Raw genomic sequence first — 17,793 nt, 5'->3', positions numbered from 1 at the left:
TTAGTATATAATACTTCTCATCAGGGGAAGTGTACCGCGCAAAGCGGGGTTATTGTAACATGATTTTTCCCAACATCAGAACATTTGTAACAAGGTTACTAAACCGAATCACATACGCGATAAATAGTTCCCTCGTCATTACTCTATTAGCGCTTAACTATTTGCCAAGGTGCGCTTGAGGATTTTTGTCCAGCGTCAAGACGAGATTTGTGGGTTGATCGCTGAGGATTTAGTACCAAACAGTTGAAGAATTCACCCTAGCACTGTGCGATGCCCATCTGAAGTTCGATGAGGATACAGAAAGTATTAAGAGGATACAGAGTGTCATCCTTCTTCTATTATCCCCTTCTGGTTTCAAGCTTTTATCATGATATAGTAGACCAGAAACGCACCTTTTGAAGTCTTATATTTAAGCAGCGGTGTGTTATGCAGGCGCGCAAAAACTAAATAAATGCCTAATTGCGAAAGTTTCTCGAACACGTATTTACACATGTCACGAATGGTTGTATTCTACAACAAAGATTACCCAGATGTTTTAAAAAATTTCCGTGATACCAGAAGGGGATAATGGAAGAAGGATGACACTCTGTATCCTCTTAATGCTTTAGTTATGTAACATCATTCTTCCCAGGCTCCCCCTTTTAGTTTGCTTTCCCGCTCATCAAACTACAAATGGGCATCGCACCGTAAGGTGAATTCAATAGTTGTTTGGCACTAAATCCCCAGCAATCATCCCACTAACCTCGTCTTGACGTGGGACAAAAATGCACAAGCGCGTCTTGCCAAATACTTAAACGCTAGTAGAGTAATGATGAGGGAACAATTTATCGCGTATGTGATTCGGTTTAGTAACCTTGCTCTAAGTGTTCCGATGTTGGGAAGAGTGACGTTACACTCACCCAGCTTTGTGCTTGTACACTTCTCTCGAAGAGAAGTATTATATACTTCTGGCGATACTAAGGATTACTCATTAATACTAAGTTGGAAGTAAACTTGTAAGGGGAATCTATAGAAAAGGGTTCTTTCGAACTGATTTAAACTGAGCTGTATTAATTCACAAACATTCAGAAATTTAGCAATGAAGTGAGTCAAGTAAGGGTAGAAAATAATAAATCGCGTGCCAGTCATTTGTGAATGAAATTCACCCTCTATCTACAACAGAATGAAAATCTTGTAGTTCTGTTCGATTCAGATCATTCAGTTCCAAACCTGATACGCTCTCACAAATTACTGAAAACTCTGAAGCACAGTTAAAGAGTTAAGAAATTTCTCTAAACCCCTTTAGTTCAATTACACACTATTTTGTGAAGGGAAAAGGCGTTCTTTAGGGATGATCCCCACACCCACAACAATCCACTCATAAGAGTAGCGGCATACCATGGTATCCTCTCAGAGTTAAGAAATTTCTCTAAACCCCTTTAGTTCAACTACACACTATTTTGTGAAGGGAAAAGTCGTTCTTTAGGGATGATCCCCACACCCAAAACAATCCACTCATAAGAGTAGCGGCATACCATGGCATTCTCTCAGAGACAATAACATATTCAATGCCAGAGGTGTTTCATTATAAACAAATATGTCAACAGCTAAAATCCCTAGAAACTTGATTGTGTAAAAGAACAACGTGCGCACTGCTATTTTAGGCATAAATATCTAATTTTACCGTAAATTTCATTAAATTTCTTGCGATTGGACAAAACATACTACAGGTAATGGACGTCGGCTATAACTAAACCCATATATTTCTAGTAATTGCGAAACAACCGAGGGGCAGTTACCACACCTGATTTTGCCTACAAAAATATATTTCTCTGAATTCAATCATGACGTTTAATGAAGCCAAGAGACTTTCATCACCACACAGTACATTTCTAATTCTAACGAGTTCTTTCTAGAGACATTTGTATAACTCACTACAAGAGTGACTTGTCCCTCGGAAAGACGTAAACAGCTAGCAAAAAAAGGCACAAACTAAACACGGCCCGTATCGTGTATTAAGCGTAGGTAGATCAAAATTAATTGACAAAAGAACAATTAATTTACATGAACAAAAACAATACACATTTATTTTCAATGGGGCAAAAACGCGTAGGCGTTTCTGGGGTCTTTCGACCGACGATTTGAAAGATCGAGGAAAAAATTTAAAACCTACCATGTTGTACACGAGTCACGACCCTGACAATATTCCCCCCTCAAGGTTTCTGAAGTTCCCTACATCACTCGGTAATCGTCAAATTTATTGTTTTACAAGTTTTATCTCTTTGAAACCGATATGTTTTTCGCACAATAGAAAACCTCAAGAAGGTCCCAGATTAATCGGTTTTGAGGCTTTTTTTTTCCCCCGGCATCTGGGGTATTAATTTTTGGTACAGTAAATCATGAAAAACGAACGCGGCTCTTCAGAGAGAAAATAGAGGAGAAAGCCCGGCTTCTCACATGCCCCCAAACATTTTCCCCTACTCAAAAACAGAGAAAAAAGGCCTCAAAAATTTGATATTGTCATTCCCGACGGCTCTAGGCCACGGCGCGATATAAAAATGAATTCGATTTAAATAATTATAATTTTTTCAATGATTAATTTTATATGCCTAGCGCCTGCGTGTTGACCGTCGAAAACTCGTTACCGACCGGCCCACAAAACCCTAAGAAATGAAATATAACTCTCGATAACTACGGCTTTGGCGGGTTTAGGGTAAAAATTCCAATGAAAAATATTTTTTTTGGTATTCGTTTGGGACCAGGAGATGGACCAACGGAGTCTTTCGCGTAGGGACTTGAGCTTAGGCCTATGATAAAACGTTTATGAAAGGCATAAACGAGAGTTTGTCAAAGGTTTATTAGCTTAGAGACCCCCAGTGTCGGCGGGCTGGTGTGACAAGGGGAAGAGCGGGCTAGCGAAAACCGAACGCGGATACTGGAGCTGCGTGCACCATTGTTTTTTTTCCCCCGCGAGGATTTTTCGGAGGAGTATGTTCTCGGGTTTAAAATCGAGGATAGTTGTTTATCGAAACTATGAAACAATTAAGTAAAAGTAACAACGTGGCATTTACCTTCTTGTAGCGCTAATCAATAATCCTTTCAGAGATGTAAATCGTCTTTTATAACCAAATAGACTAAAACTTCGCACGACGCGACAATAACGCCAACCGCTAACCAGTCGGCCATTTTCACCGCCTATTCGACGTGAATAATTTCCTAACACGGCAATAGTGGGCGCCACTGTACGGTAAATAGCGCGGGAAGAATATGCTTGCGCGCGCGCTTTCCGTTTGCCGCGCTCCCTACTTGCCTCGAGGCCCTCGATCAGGCGAAGAAAATACGGACGTGGAGAATAAACAAGGATGATAAATTTAATAATCGAGGAGCAGAAGTGTATACAAACTTTCTATTACGTCGTCTGCTCATTACTTTACTTGACTTAAAGTAATCCGTAATTCTGAACGTTAACAAAAGTAGAGCATGATAAATATGGAAATCTAAATACAACTACTTTTGTTTCCATCATACATTCTAATAATGATTAGGCTGGCATTAAAAACGTTCACTTGTTATGAAAACACAAAATTGGAAGAACACTTTCCACTCCCGCTTCATTCATAATCCTTGCCCTCGACACATGCCTAACGGGAGTGTAGCAGGGGATGCTGGGTTGATTTGAAAGTGGTAGGGGACCTAAGGGGAGAGTTGCTAAGGGAACCAGCGTGTGAGGGGGAGAGACGAAACCGTGAATGTTTGTTGGGGCCCACGCTTCAATGGGCTTATCAATGACATTTGAGATTTGTAAAAGAAGAGCGCGGGCTCCATAGTTTTTTTTACAAACTTCCCCAGTATCACAGTTCTTTTACTTCCCCGAAGCCTTCTTTCAACCCCTGAACCCCTGCCGAGTTTTGGCGCCAAAAAGGGAAGATATTCAAGATAAACACTTTGCTTTTTGACCGCACACAAATTAGAGAAAAAGTTGCACTAAATGGATGATTATTTAGTGGATCATTGCATAGGGGAAGGGATACATGGAATCGTATTAAAATGTAGACATAAAATTACTCAACAAACTGTAGCCATTAAAAAAATTCAAATCAAGAATTTCGATTCCAAAGGCTTGCATCCAGCCACTTTTCAGTAAGAACGGGTCCCATTATTCGAGGGGATATATACTCGAGAACGATATGATTAACAAAAAAATCAGGGATCCAATAAATGCATTGTCAAATCTGAACTTCGTGCTGTATACACGCAGAGTATCTGCCCCCTCGATTTTACTTCCTACTTGAATTGAATCAAACCCAAAAATAAAATATATTAAAATAATTTTAAAGGGAATTTAAAATATTGGAGAAAATAGATCATGAAAATGTAATCACAAATTTATGACAAAAATTGTTTTCATCAGAAGTCCATTAGTTGTAGTAGTCAATTCCTTGAACCTTAAAACACGTTGCAGTCATGCATTTCTCCAAACATTCTATTGGAAACCACGTTTTTCCATGTAGATTTAAACCATACTAAAAATGCCACCAGAATCCAGATAAATGATATAAAAGGGGGTTTCAAGCTAAATAAATTTCGTTGTTGAAAATCACCCATTTACTTCCCCTTCCTGCTCGCCTTTCTCTCATGGGCTCTAGCGTGAATTTATTAATTTTTACCATGAATAGATAAAATACATTAACTAAATAATGGATTTCTGATTTCGCTGATAATAATAATGAAAAATTAATATATTGCCAATCTAACCATAGGTTGTTGGTTTTATATCCATATTTCCACATGGATCTTGTCTATGTTTAGTGATGGAATACGTTCCCAATGATTTATCTGCATTGATTTACGATGCAAACTGGAATTTGACTTTTGATAAAATCAAAAAATTATTTTTAATGCTATTGCGTGGATTAAAATATTGCCACGATAATGGAATAGTCCACAGGGTAATAAATATCATTATTAGATTCCGTTCCCAACAATAGACCATTCCAGTGATTACTTGTAGAGAAACCAACGCGCGCGCGCAGGTGCGGAAGGAGTCTCTTCCGACTCGCCAAGAGGTAACGCCAGAACAGTGTGTGCTCCCTGGCCAGAAGGAGCCAGAGTTCACTACTCGCGAGAAGCTAGCCAACTCGCACTGCCTCTAGTGGTGCTTCTTGACGCACTCCTCCGCCCTATAAAGTTCTATTCGCACATGTCAATAATGGAATGGTCTATTATAACGGGAATTGCAAGAGAGCTAAACTAATTACAAGCCCCTTTAACTGACTTAATTGTAATTAAATTTTAACAATTTAGGATATGAAACCCGCGAATTTACTCCTAACAAATAATGGTGTACTAAAAATCGGCGATTTCAGTCAAGCTCGATTATTTGATAAAAATTCTGGAAGAGAGTATAGCCATCAAGTCGCAACTAGGTTAACTGAATATAAAATTATATTATCTTAGCACCTTGAATCAGTTCCATTTATTACTCTCATTCAAATTACTGGTTTTATCAAGGTGCTAAGAAACAATAATTTAACTAAAATTACTGTTTTTTGCAAATTAGGTGGTACAGAGCACCTGAATTGCTTTACGGAAGCCAAGAATACGATCAAGGAGTTGATTTATGGTACATTAAATTTCCAAAATCAAGCTTATTTCTAATTTCTTAATAATATAATTTAAAGGGCCGCTGGATGTATTTTGGCTGAATTATTCAATAGATTTCCATTATTTAGAGTAAGGTCAAATCAGGGATAGATTTAATTTTAGAAGTAGGAATGGAGAACAGAGTAATGTGGGCGCGCGTCAAAGTCCCAGACCCCCCTTCCACGGAACGGTGGGGTATGAAAGAAGAGGCGGGTCATAGCGACAGAGGTAAAAAGGAATTACGTATTTTTAGCCGTCCCCGTCAGCAACGTCATCAAAACGTAGTTTAAGTGAGCCAATAAGATAATTTAAACTTTTCGTTACGTGTTGGTGGTAGGGGCTCTATACTGGGCTATGAGTCGGACTGAAGTAAATACTAACCGTTCTCCATTCCCGCTTCTAAAATTAAATCCATCCCTGGTCAAATAAATCAGCGGAGACAATGCTATAGAGTAATCTCGGTAGAGAGGGGAAAAACCAGTTTATCCCTCCCTTTAGGCGCGCTTTTGTAAGAGGGAATACTGAGCGCGCTTGTTAGGGGGGATGACACGTAGCTTGGAGATAGAAGGGAGTGACGTTGCTGTACATAGCGCCGATACTACTCTCCATGCTCTGTGTCATCCCCCCTAACAAGCGCGCTCAGTATTCCCTCTTACAAAAGCGCGCCTAAAGGGAGGGATAAACTGGTTTTTCCCCTCTCTACCGAGATTACGCTATGGAGTGACGTTGCAATACGTAGCGCTGATATTACTCTATTTCCAAACAAGTAAAGTTTGATTTGTCTCATAGGGTGACAATGACATAGAGCAATTGCTTCAAGTTATACAAGTTTTGGGTACCCCTACAGAAGAAACGTGGCCTGTAGGTTCAAAATTCATTTGCAGGATAAATAAAACTAGACTTTCCAAATAATAATAATGGCCGAAAAATTGAGAAAACGTTTAAAATTATTTACAGGGAGTTTCGGAGCTACCAGATTACAATAAAATCACCTTTCCTTCATTTGAAAAGCAGACTTTAAACCACCTGATACCTGACGCTGACGAAGTGGCAATTAACCTATTAGAACGGCTTATTATATATCCTTCCAATAAAAGAATCACCGCTGAACAAGTAATATGTAGAATCAAGAAGCGATATCTAGTTTACTAGGGAGAAGGTATAAGATGCCTAAGTATTCGCACGCCATAGTCCCAGTCCCCCTTTCAAAATACAAGGGGGCCGGGCTATTGCGCCTCTCCTCAGTCGGAAAATAAAAATACGTAATTTTCGTCATTCGCGTCGCGCTGACGTGAGTTTTCAAGAACCAATGAGATGCTGGTTGTAATTTAGAGGCGGCGGGGATTAACTCCGGACCTACGTACGTTTGGACTGGAGATAAAGCTGCTAGAAATGTGGCGAATTTATTCCTTCTCCCTAGTAAACTACCTTCTCCCTAGTAAACTAGATATCGCTTCTTGGTAGAATATTTAAACGGAACTGGAAAAATTTAATAAAATTACGTAACTTTTCAGGCGTTAAGGCACGAATATTTTTTCACTGTACCTTTACCAGCGTGTACCATTGTCAAAGATTAATTAAATAAATTGTAAAACAAATGTATTTTTTTATTTAACATTATTCGTTATAAAAATTAACGAACATTTAATTTAGCCATTGCGTGGATATAACTTCGTTTTAAAAGATTGATTGACGATAAAAAAATATTAGAAAAAGAAAAAAAAAATAAATCAGATTCATTAATTGTTCGTTAACGTTTTCGTTACGTCATGATTACGCTAAAAGCAATTTTCTTTAGATACCTAATTAAATATAAAACTAGCTTATTCACGATTCAAAGGCTTAATTAGGGAATAGCGAGAAAAATCGAGATTATGTCACATTTTGGGTACTAGTTCTACCAAGAAGCGATATCTAGTTTATTAGGGAGAAGGTATAAGATGCCTAAGTATTCGCGTATTCCATAGTCCCAGTCCCCCTTTCAAAATACAATGGGGGACGTAAAAAGAGGCCGGGCTATTTCGCCCGACTCTCCTCAGTCGGAAAATATGACTGTAATTTTCGTCATTCGCGTCGCGCTGACGTGAGGAGTTTTCAAGAACCAGTAAGATGGTGGTTGTAATTTAGAGGCGGGGATTAACTCCGGACCTACTATACGTTTGGACTGGAGATAAAGCTGGAAATATGGCGAATTTATACCTTCTCCCTAATAAACTAGATATCGCTTCTTCGTTCTACCTAATTAAATAAGATATACTCGCTCATTAAGCCTTTGTTATTGGAATCGCGAATAACGCACATCTAGCCTAATAAAAATATAACTAAAAGCATAGGATAAAATAAATACTATTCTTGTTCGAAGGGAAAACAATTTCAGATTGAAAATTATTCTTTAAAGGGAGGGTGAAGTAGAACATCAAGTGATTTTTTATCGATTCTTCTGCTAATTATAAGACCAGTCTGCATAGTGAAACATTCAGGAAATACAGACTCCGAATGATTTTTAAATTCAAATCAAGTTCAGATTTTAAGGATAATTTTAAACAAGGACGTCCGACCAATCGCGTAACGCCCTGCCTTTTTGTTAACAAAATTCTCGTGGCACGCTCCATGTCTCGCGCCACGATTGTCACGTCGCGCGCCTAATTTTTTCAAATCTCGTGATAAATTTCATTCGACACGGAACATGCCACGAGCATTTTGTTAAGAAAAAGGCAGGGCGTTACGCGATTGGTCGGCAGTCCTTGTTTAAAATTATCCTTAAAATCTGAACCTAATTTGAATTTTAAAATCATTCGGAAGTATTTCCTGAATGTTTGACTATGCAGACTGGTCTTATAATTAGTAGAAGAATCGATAAAAAAAATCACTTGATTTTCCACTTCACCCTCCCTTTAAAGCGCGTAATGTTTTAAAATTTAAAAATACGATTGCGAGTTCGTTCACTTAAAACCTTTCTTCTTTAAATAAATGCGTAAAAAGACAGCGAAAAAGACTAGGGCGATCCCGCAAAATCCCAAGAGATTTATATAATGACCAAAAATTAGCCACGAGAGTAAAATTGCAACCGCTTGTCGAACCGTCATGATTATCACGAAAACGACGGGACCAAATTGCGAGATTGTATAAAAAATAAACAATTGACCTAAAGCGGAACAAATGGACAGGGCAAAGCAATCAAAGAAAAAGGTTGGACAGAGAAAAGAGAAAGCGATTGAGCGTTGGAATCCCCCTTGTTGCAATAAAGAAACCGAGGTCAGCAAGCAAGAGAACAAATTAACACCGCACATCATTTGAACCGAAGACATTTTATAGACGGAGAAGAGTTGACTTTGCCAGTTTGACGTGAAACTGTCAAAGACCATGTATCCAATCAAAATGATTACTCCGGATAAAGTGGTTTGTTGATGGTCAACCGACTCGTTAGTGGAAGTTCTAAAATAAAAATAATAAAATTAAGTAAAAAAATATAGACCATTACATTACATTCCATTAATTACTCCAGGGAAGTAAACACACAGAATGGGAGACTGGCCGCCATCTTAGGTTATTTGCCTAACGCCAAGAAACACCGGTAGAGGCAGTGCGAGTGGGCTAGCCCATGGATTAACTAACGCTAGGGATTGTTCACTAACCGTGTTTCCCATGTAATTCTATCACCAGCTACATGTTCCGAATTATTCCTCGATTCCCCTCTTCATTCCCCCAATTTATTGGACCAAAACGGATGTAGATATAGCGCCATCTCTAGGCAAAATAAATCGTTTTTGCCCATTTTAGGCAGTATTTCAATTTTGACGTCATAGACCACGTGATATTTGGTCCAATTTTCTTGTAACTTCCTGTTAGGGATAGTAGCTGCTGCTAGGGGGCGTTTGGAACATGCATGCGTTATCTTTTTGGGGGAGCGAACTATCCCTAGCGTTAGTTAATCCATGGCTAGCCTCCCTCGTGTAGTGAACGCGGGCTCCGTCTCGCGTTGCCTCTTGGCGCAAAGGAAATAACCTAAGACTAAGACTAAGATGGAGACCTCCCACCCTTTGTGTTGGCTTCTCTGCAATTAATTAATGTAATGGTGATATCTAGTTTATTAGGGAGAAGGTATGTATAAATTCGCCACATTTCTATCTTTATCTCCAGTCCAAACGTAACGTAGGTCCGGAGTTAATCCCCACCTCTAAATTACAACCAGCATCTCATTGGTTCTTGAAAACTCACGTCAGCGCGACGACGCGAATGACGAAAATTCCGTATTTTCCGACTGAGGAGAGGCGAAATAGCCCAGTGGCCTCATTTTACGTCCCCCCTTGTATTTTGAAAGGGGGACTGGGACTATGGCGCGCGAATACTTAGGCATCTTATACCTTCTCCCTAATAAACTAGATATCACTTCTTGGTTTTAGTAAAGGATGCAACACAAATTTGAAGGGACACAAGAGTGGATGGCAAACGGTATTAAAGGGACTGTAAAGTTGGCATCGGCGGGTGGGTAAACATTATTTGAAATACGTCAGAGGCACGTGACTGAGGAGAGGCGTGGTTCAAAATAGCTTAGTTCGTTTTATTTCGAAAAATACCACTTCATGAAATTGGCGCTGCAATCTCTCGAAAAACAAGGACTAGATGTCCAGTTCCACTCCATGAGGAGTCTTTGTATCTTGGCATCACGTGATGTCTGTGACGTATTTCAAATAATTTTTACCCACCCGCCGATGCCTTCTTTGCAGTTCCTTTAAGACGTGTCCCTTTAATAAAAATTGCTATCCTTTTTTGCCTTAAAAGACCAACTAACTTTGAAAGGAAGAAAATGGTCATCCCGACTGATATCCCGGCCGCCGTCACATACTCGTAACTGGAGAATGTTTTTTTGGAGACTATTTTGCCCATGAGCATGACGGGAATAATCTTCGATGTTTTAGCTAAAACTTGGGTGGGAAAACTGATATACTTCAACGCCTCGTATTGGCACCAACTGCTCATGATATTGCTAAAGGAGCAGTAAGAGTATTTATACAAGGGAGCGCTATGACGAGGTTGTTGCGCGTGTTGAAAAATTAATGGCACTACTAAAAGATAAGCCCCCGAAAAGGCAAACGCCAAAACACGATTTACAAAAACTAAAAACTGAGAATCGGTAAATTTATGAGAATTTCCGTGATAATCCGCGTAGTCTTTGGTCATAATTTTTTCCTGCAATATTCCCCACGTAAGATAGGAAAACTGCAATCCGCAAAAACAAAATATGAGAAGAGCCGTTTCTTGAAACGGAGTTCGAGGATGGGGTTTAGTAACTTCAGACACGGCTTCTCCCAATTCCAGTAAGTTGGGCTTGGAAGGTGGTGGATCTTCTCCTTCAATACACATGCGAATGCATTTTTGAATGCAAAGACTTCGTCCTAAAATGGAAAGAAATTATAAATTTTCCATTTGTAAATATTAACAAAGGAAAATATATGGCCATAGAAAAAACCCGAGTTTCGGAGTTTTATTAACAAAAAATCCAACCCAGCGGGTTTTATTGGGTTTTTCATCTTTATCAGTTGCGCGCATTGTAGAAATTACCATTCAAAAGTCACTGCTTAAGTGCTTAGTTAAAAAGCAATTATTCTAGCATTCAAATTCATCAAAAGGAGCTAGGTACGTACAACCCAATATATCCGTGGGTTTTTTAAAGGTGGGTACAACCCAATATATCCGTGGGTTTTTTAAAGGTGGGTACAACCCAATATATCCGTGGGTTTTTTAAAGGTGGGTACAACCCAATATATCCGTGGGGTTTTTTTAAAGGTGGGTACAACCCAATATATCCGTGGGGTTTTATTTAAGGTGGGTACAACCCAATATATCCGTGGGGTTTTATTTAAGGTGGGTACAACCCAATAAAACCCGTGGGTTTTTTTTAAGGTGGGTACAACCCAATAAAACCCGTGGGTTTTTTTTAAGGTGGGTACAACCCAATAAAACCCGTGGGTTTTTTTTAAGGTGGGTACAACCCAATAAAACCCGTGGGCTTTTTTTAAGGTGGGTACAACCCAATAAAACCCGTGGGTTTTTTTTAAGGTGGGTACAACCCAATAAAACCCGTGGGTTTTTTTTAAGGTGGGTACAACCCAATAAAACCCGTGGGTTTTTTTTAAGGTGGGTACAACCCAATAAAACCCGTGGGTTTTTTTTAAGGTGGGTACAACCCAATAAAACCCGTGGGTTTTTTTTAACGTGGGTACAACCCAATATATCCGTGGGTTTTTTTTAACGTGGGTACAACCCAATAAATCCGTGGGTTTTTTTTAACGTGGGTACAACCCAATAAATCCGTGGGTTTTTTTTAACGTGGGTACAACCCAATAAATCCGTGGGGGTTTTATTTTTTAAGGTGGGTACAACCCAATATATCCGTGGGGGTTTTATTTTTTAAGGTGGGTACAACCCAATATATCCGTGGGGGTTTTATTTTTTAAGGTGGGTACAACCCAATATATCCGTGGGGGTTTTATTTTTTAAGGTGGGTACAACCCAATATATCCGTGGGGGTTTTATTTTTTAAGGTGGGTACAACCCAATATATCCGTGGGGGTTTTTTTAAAGGTGGGTACAACCCAATAAAACCCGTGGGGCTTTTATTAAGGTGGGTACAACCCAATAAAACCCGTGGGGCTTTTTTTTAAGGTGGGTACAACCCAATAAAACCCGTGGGGCTTTTTTTTAAGGTGGGTACAACCCAATAAAACCCGTGGGGCTTTTTTTAAGGTGGGTACAACCCAATAAAACCCGTGGGGCTTTTTTTTAAGGTGGGTACAACCCAATAAAACCCGTGGGGCTTTTTTTAAGGTGGGTACAACCCAATAAAACCCGTGGGGCTTTTTTTAAGGTGGGTACAACCCAATAAAACCCGTGGGGCTTTTTTTAAGGTGGGTACAACCCAATAAAACCCGTGGGGCTTTTTTTAAGGTGGGTACAACCCAATAAAACCCGTGGGGCTTTTTTTAAGGTGGGTACAACCCAATAAAACCCGTGGGGCTTTTTTTTAAGGTGGGTACAACCCAATAAAACCCGTGGGGCTTTTTTTAAGGTGGGTACAACCCAATAAAACCCGTGGGGCTTTTTTTTAAGGTGGGTACAACCCAATAAAACCCGTGGGGCTTTTTTTTAAGGTGGGTACAACCCAATAAAACCCGTGGGGCTTTTTTTTAAGGTGGGTACAACCCAATAAAACCCGTGGGGCTTTTTTTTAAGGTGGGTACAACCCAATAAAACCCGTGGGGCTTTTTTTAAGGTGGGTACAACCCAATAAAACCCGTGGGGCTTTTTTTAAGGTGGGTACAACCCAATAAAACCCGTGGGGCTTTTTTTAAGGTGGGTACAACCCAATAAAACCCGTGGGGCTTTTTTTAAGGTGGGTACAACCCAATAAAACCCGTGGGGCTTTTTTTAAGGTGGGTACAACCCAATAAAACCCGTGGGGCTTTTTTTAAGGTGGGTACAACCCAATAAAACCCGTGGGGCTTTTTTTAAGGTGGGTACAACCCAATAAAACCCGTGGGGCTTTTTTTTAAGGTGGGTACAACCCAATAAAACCCGTGGGGCTTTTTTTAAGGTGGGTACAACCCAATAAAACCCGTGGGGCTTTTTTTTAAGGTGGGTACAACCCAATAAAACCCGTGGGGCTTTTTTTTAAGGTGGGTACAACCCAATAAAACCCGTGGGGCTTTTTTTAAGGTGGGTACAACCCAATAAAACCCGTGGGGCTTTTTTTAAGGTGGGTACAACCCAATAAAACCCGTGGGGCTTTTTTTTAAGGTGGGTACAACCCAATAAAACCCGTGGGGCTTTTTTTTTAAGGTGGGTACAACCCAATAAAACCCGTGGGGCTTTTTTTTAAGGTGGGTACAACCCAATAAAACCCGTGGGGCTTTTTTTAAGGTGGGTACAACCCAATAAAACCCGTGGGGCTTTTTTTAAGGTGGGTACAACCCAATAAAACCCGTGGGGCTTTTTTTAAGGTGGGTACAACCCAATAAAACCCGTGGGGCTTTTTTTTAAGGTGGATACAACCCAATAAAACCCGTTGGGCTTTTTTTTAAGGTGGGTACAACCCAATAAAACCCGTGGGGCTTTTTTTAAGGTGGGTACAACCCAATAAAACCCGTGGGGCTTTTTTTAAGGTGGGTACAACCCAATAAAACCCGTGGGGCTTTTTTTTTAAGGTGGGTACAACCCAATAAAACCCGTGGGGCTTTTTTTAAGGTGGGTACAACCCAATAAAACCCGTGGGGCTTTTTTTAAGGTGGGTACAACCCAATAAAACCCGTGGGGCTTTTTTTAAGGTGGGTACAACCCAATAAAACCCGTGGGGCTTTTTTTTAAGGTGGGTACAACCCAATAAAACCCGTGGCGCTTTTTTTTAAGGTGGGTACAACCCAATAAAACCCGTGGGGCTTTTTTTTAAGGTGGGTACAACCCAATAAAACCCGTGGGGCTTTTTTTAAGGTGGGTACAACCCAATAAAACCCGTGGGGCTTTTTTTAAGGTGGGTACAACCCAATAAAACCCGTGGGGCTTTTTTTAAGGTGGGTACAACCCAATAAAACCCGTGGGGCTTTTTTTAAGGTGGGTACAACCCAATAAAACCCGTGGGGCTTTTTTTAAGGTGGGTACAACCCAATAAAACCCGTGGGGCTTTTTTTAAGGTGGGTACAACCCAATAAAACCCGTGGGGCTTTTTTTAAGGTGGGTACAACCCAATAAAACCCGTGGGGCTTTTTTTTAAGGTGGGTACAACCCAATAAAACCCGTGGGGCTTTTTTTTAAGGTGGGTACAACCCAATAAAACCCGTGGGGCTTTTTTTAAGGTGGGTACAACCCAATACAACCCATGGGTTTTTTTAAGGTGGTACCGTACAACCCAATACAACCCGTGGGTTTTTTAAAGGTGGGTTCGAACCCTGAAAATATAATAAACAATAAACATATTACCTTCATAGCTACGTTTATATCTTTTCAAGATATATATTAAAAGACCACCAGGTACAAGAACGGTTGCATATCCAAGAAGATTGAAAAACAAAAGGTATAACCACCACTCTTCCGAATCAGTAGTAACCATTAAGTACAGACTTCAAAACAATACCTGTGAATAAAATAGAAACATTAGTCGCCGCTCGCGATAATGGCATATGGATCGAGTTTCATAAAAAAACAGTACACGTTTTCAATTACGCATAAAAATAAAGTTATAACAAAAAATAAATGTACTAGTTTTTCCACTCTTACCGGCCTACTAGCTGTGTTGGATTTCCAACCTTTACCTATAAGGTACACCCCAGCTTTTCAAGAAGAGATCAAGTTTCTGTTTCGTTCTATGACTAACCCTGACATTAAACAAGTTAACAGGGGAAAAAACAGGAACTAATTGTCTAAGAAAACGTATTTTTTACATAGCTGTGTCAATAAACTTGCCGGGGGGCCGTTAGTGGGTATTACAGATAGATAAAAAGTATGTCAGCTACGATTTTCCTCATTAAAAAAAGTCTAGCACATTTTTACTTCTATCCCTTTAAGCCTTGCCGGGTCAAAGGTCGACGACGACGTCGATGGTTAAGGCTTAATCATAAGTCACGAAGTGTGCTTGGAACTTAAAGTGTTTAAAAGTGATAAATTTGAACTAACCTTAAATAAAGTCATACGTTTGTATCAAACATCGTATAGGAAATATGTTTCAGATCAATTTCCGTTATAGTATCATAATTAGGCCATCATGATGAAAAGTGTTTTAAAAAGTGGAGCGAGGTACCTAGGTATACCTACCCCCATTCCCATTGTAGAGGTGTTACTGACGCCGCCACTGGTACAACTGAAACTAAAAGTAATTGAGAGAAAGTATGCCACTCCACCCGTGGAAAATACGGCCAATCAATCAAATCAAAGCTCATTGAACCCTGTAACTTCAAAAACACCCTACCAAAGATTAACTCCAAATGAATACATGAAAGAGTCTATGAAAAAATTAATTTCAGAAAACAGGAAAGATATAGATTCTATGAATTGGGCAAAATTGAGAGACGAAGCTACGAAATCAATGAAATTTTTAAAAGAGGACACTTTTCAAACAATGTTAATGCAAAATTTAACCGCCAATAATCGTTTAGATTTGGCCAAAAATTATTTAAATTACTTAGAAGAAACTTCAAAACCACACTTTATGACATTAGGCCATTACGTAGCGCTTTGTGGTAAAAATAACGCGGAAACTGAGTTATTTACTCATCTAGAAAAAATACCGAAGCAATTTTACGTTTCTATCGAACTCTGTAAATTAATAATAAGCGGATTACACCGCACTAGTCGTTGGAGAGATTGTCTAAGTATTTTACGCCAACATTCTCAGTTATATGAGGGAGTAAATTCAGGAATGTGGAGTAAAGTCGCGATAGCGGCCTTCAAAAATCACGATTTTGAGCTTGGTATAAAAATGCTGGAGGAAATTTATTCCGGTAATTCCTTACCACAAGAAAACATTACCAGAGATTGGCTAGAAACAATATCAGGCTATGACTTAAATGAAAAAACGGAGAAACTAAGACAGTTTCTAAATTTCGCTAGAGAGAAAGAATTAACTCTTCCTCTAGAAAGTGCGGAGATTTTAAAAAATATCTTTATGAATGATTTAAAAAAGAGGGGTGACATAATACAGATGTAAATATTTATACCCACCTTTCGACTTAATGAAAACCTGATTCTGATTTGTCAATACCATATAGAAATAGAGAGGACACTCATTGTCCTTCTTGTAAAATGGAATTAGAAAGCCTGCAAATAACTAATGCGGAATTTAAAACCCTCCAAGAAGAAATGCTTAAGGTTTTAATAATGGGACCAAATGTTTACCTTAATTCGAGTCCGGAGGAAATGGATCATTTTAGAAACTTCTTGAAAAGAGCGAAGCCCTATAATCTTGTAGTAGACGGGCTCAATATGGCTTATATTAATATATTTGACAAGCAAAGGGTAATAAGCAAGCCATGAATAATGAATATCCCATATTCGACCAAGCAAAATTAAATTAACAATGTTTCCTTTTTAAATTAAGCTTTTAAAGATGGTATTGTTCTTAAAAAATCAATTTCGGAATCCCAGTATTCTATTAATCGGTAGAAAACACATGACAAATTGGAATACTGTCAAAGAGATTCGTAAATTCGCTCAAGTCTTCCTTACCGATAACCAGTCAGTTCCTTTCATTCAAATTCGCCGTGCTTTCGCTTATTTCTGGTTTTTACCCATTTTGTAGATCTAAAGACGATCCCTTTTTGTTGTATTCTACAATTGCCGGAGGTCCTAGAACGTATTTCGTCTCCATAGACATGATGAGGGATCATTCGTTCAAATTTAGCGAGAATAAACCAATGAGGGATCTGTTTGATAGATGGATTAAATCTCATCAAATTTCGATCGAAAATAACGCCGATGGAATAACTTTTATTAGACCCAGTAGCATCGAAACTAGGTGTCAAGGAACTATTGACTCCGATCATCTTCATTTTCCCACATCGGAACAAGATGTTAAAAAACTCTCTAGGTTATGGCTTTGTCTGAAAAAATAGATTATTATGTATTTATAAAACATGGATGCCTTAAATTAATAAAAGATTAAGTTTGAAAGTAAAAATTACGTCCAAAAAAATCATTGATCCAGTGGTACTGTTCTAGTAAAATTATTGCCTCACTTTCCACGTTATAACTTGGTAAGTGCTTTGGAACATGTGGTATGCGACTGCGAGTCCCGTTTTTTTTCGTTTTCGAGTCGAGTCCCAGAATCAAAAATTCTTTCCAGTATCAAGTATTTATATCAGGTCAAATTAATTCTCGAGTATAAATCGACTCCCAAATATTTACTTGTGCAGTATTAATTGGGTAAATTTCTAGAAAATAATGAGCAAGTTTAAAAGATTGTTAGTGAACAATTAAACGTTAAAGATGTTATTTTCAAAATAAATGAGCACATCGTTTGGTAAAGCTCTAAGCCTCCGAGAATTGTCGAGTATTTACGAAGTAAAATACTCTAGTATTTCAATATGTTATCGAGTCTCGTACTCAAAACTTAACGAGTAGTCGCGTACCACTGAATTGTATCTCCGATCTAGTGAACTTCAAACAGGGTTCATACAACTTTTG

The 17,793-nt window shown here is 39.0% G+C and overlaps 4 protein-coding genes across 9 annotated transcripts in view; 2 read left to right on the top strand and 2 right to left on the bottom strand.

Moving 5' to 3' along the window:
- Positions 1 to 3,190, bottom strand: part of LOC149717214 (poly [ADP-ribose] polymerase tankyrase-like) — a 34,577-nt gene extending 31,387 nt beyond the window's left edge. For all 3 annotated transcript variants that reach the window (XM_089836451.1, XM_089836459.1, XM_089836468.1), the window contains exon 1: positions 3,051 to 3,190. The gene's annotated coding sequence lies outside the window, so the exon portion shown is untranslated. The remainder of the gene's footprint in view (positions 1 to 3,050) is intronic.
- A 194-nt stretch (positions 3,191 to 3,384) lies between these two features.
- On the top strand, positions 3,385 to 7,220 carry LOC149717213 (cyclin-dependent kinase 20-like). The gene is made up of 9 exons (XM_089836652.1): positions 3,385 to 4,119; positions 4,317 to 4,353; positions 4,740 to 4,928; positions 5,284 to 5,405; positions 5,540 to 5,602; positions 5,661 to 5,712; positions 6,412 to 6,483; positions 6,580 to 6,735; positions 7,137 to 7,220. The coding sequence occupies exons 1-9, from the start codon at positions 3,968 to 3,970 to the stop codon at positions 7,197 to 7,199; spliced, it is 906 nt and encodes a 301-aa protein (XP_089692778.1). The 5' UTR covers positions 3,385 to 3,967; the 3' UTR covers positions 7,200 to 7,220.
- On the bottom strand, positions 7,209 to 15,427 carry sll (adenosine 3'-phospho 5'-phosphosulfate transporter 1). 4 transcript variants are annotated; one of them, XM_089836589.1, is made up of 4 exons: positions 15,289 to 15,427; positions 14,596 to 14,749; positions 10,415 to 11,018; positions 7,209 to 9,057 (listed from the first exon to the last, which is right to left on the bottom strand). In XM_089836589.1, the coding sequence occupies exons 2-4, from the start codon at positions 14,723 to 14,725 to the stop codon at positions 8,565 to 8,567; spliced, it is 1,227 nt and encodes a 408-aa protein (XP_089692715.1). In that variant the 5' UTR covers positions 14,726 to 14,749; positions 15,289 to 15,427; the 3' UTR covers positions 7,209 to 8,564. The 4 variants fall into 4 exon arrangements, with proteins under 4 accessions (XP_089692715.1, XP_089692725.1, XP_089692733.1 ...); XM_089836599.1 differs by lacking the exon at positions 15,289 to 15,427 and adding an exon at positions 14,893 to 15,094; XM_089836607.1 differs by lacking the exon at positions 15,289 to 15,427 and adding an exon at positions 14,897 to 15,094 and having other exon boundaries at positions 14,596 to 14,750.
- Positions 15,377 to 17,287, top strand: mldr (mitochondrial ribonuclease P catalytic subunit). The gene is made up of 4 exons (XM_089836567.1): positions 15,377 to 16,314; positions 16,380 to 16,626; positions 16,709 to 16,845; positions 16,910 to 17,287. The coding sequence occupies exons 1-4, from the start codon at positions 15,377 to 15,379 to the stop codon at positions 17,220 to 17,222; spliced, it is 1,635 nt and encodes a 544-aa protein (XP_089692693.1). The 3' UTR covers positions 17,223 to 17,287.
- Positions 17,288 to 17,793: the final 506 nt, after the last annotated feature.

The sequence above is a fragment of the Phalangium opilio genome, unplaced genomic scaffold (assembly GCF_054372755.1).
Source record: "Phalangium opilio isolate 3A_F unplaced genomic scaffold, DU_Popi_V2 ptg000003l_1, whole genome shotgun sequence".
Taxonomy (NCBI): Eukaryota; Metazoa; Arthropoda; class Arachnida; order Opiliones; family Phalangiidae; genus Phalangium; species Phalangium opilio.
Note: the sequence above shows the minus strand (reverse complement) of the source record. Positions and strands in the feature narration are given on the sequence as shown.

Excerpts from the sequence above, each read along its gene's own strand:
- LOC149717213 (XM_089836652.1), top strand. The coding sequence starts at position 3,968 with ATGGATGATTATTTAGTGGATCATTGCATAGGGGAAGGGATACATGGA. Across the intron at positions 5,603-5,660 it reads GATCAAGGAGTTGATTTATG|GGCCGCTGGATGTATTTTGG; the intron begins GTACATTAAATT and ends TATAATTTAAAG. Across the intron at positions 6,736-7,136 it reads AAAGAATCACCGCTGAACAA|GCGTTAAGGCACGAATATTT; the intron begins GTAATATGTAGA and ends GTAACTTTTCAG.
- mldr (XM_089836567.1), top strand. The coding sequence starts at position 15,377 with ATGATGAAAAGTGTTTTAAAAAGTGGAGCGAGGTACCTAGGTATACCT. Across the intron at positions 16,315-16,379 it reads AGGGGTGACATAATACAGAT|AAATAGAGAGGACACTCATT; the intron begins GTAAATATTTAT and ends AATACCATATAG. Across the intron at positions 16,627-16,708 it reads ATATATTTGACAAGCAAAGG|CTTTTAAAGATGGTATTGTT; the intron begins GTAATAAGCAAG and ends TTTTAAATTAAG.
- sll (XM_089836589.1), bottom strand. The coding sequence starts at position 14,725 with ATGGTTACTACTGATTCGGAAGAGTGGTGGTTATACCTTTTGTTTTTC. Across the intron at positions 11,019-14,595 it reads ATATAAACGTAGCTATGAAG|GACGAAGTCTTTGCATTCAA; the intron begins GTAATATGTTTA and ends TTTCCATTTTAG. Across the intron at positions 9,058-10,414 it reads ACCATTTTCTTCCTTTCAAA|AACTTCCACTAACGAGTCGG; the intron begins GTTAGTTGGTCT and ends TTTTTATTTTAG.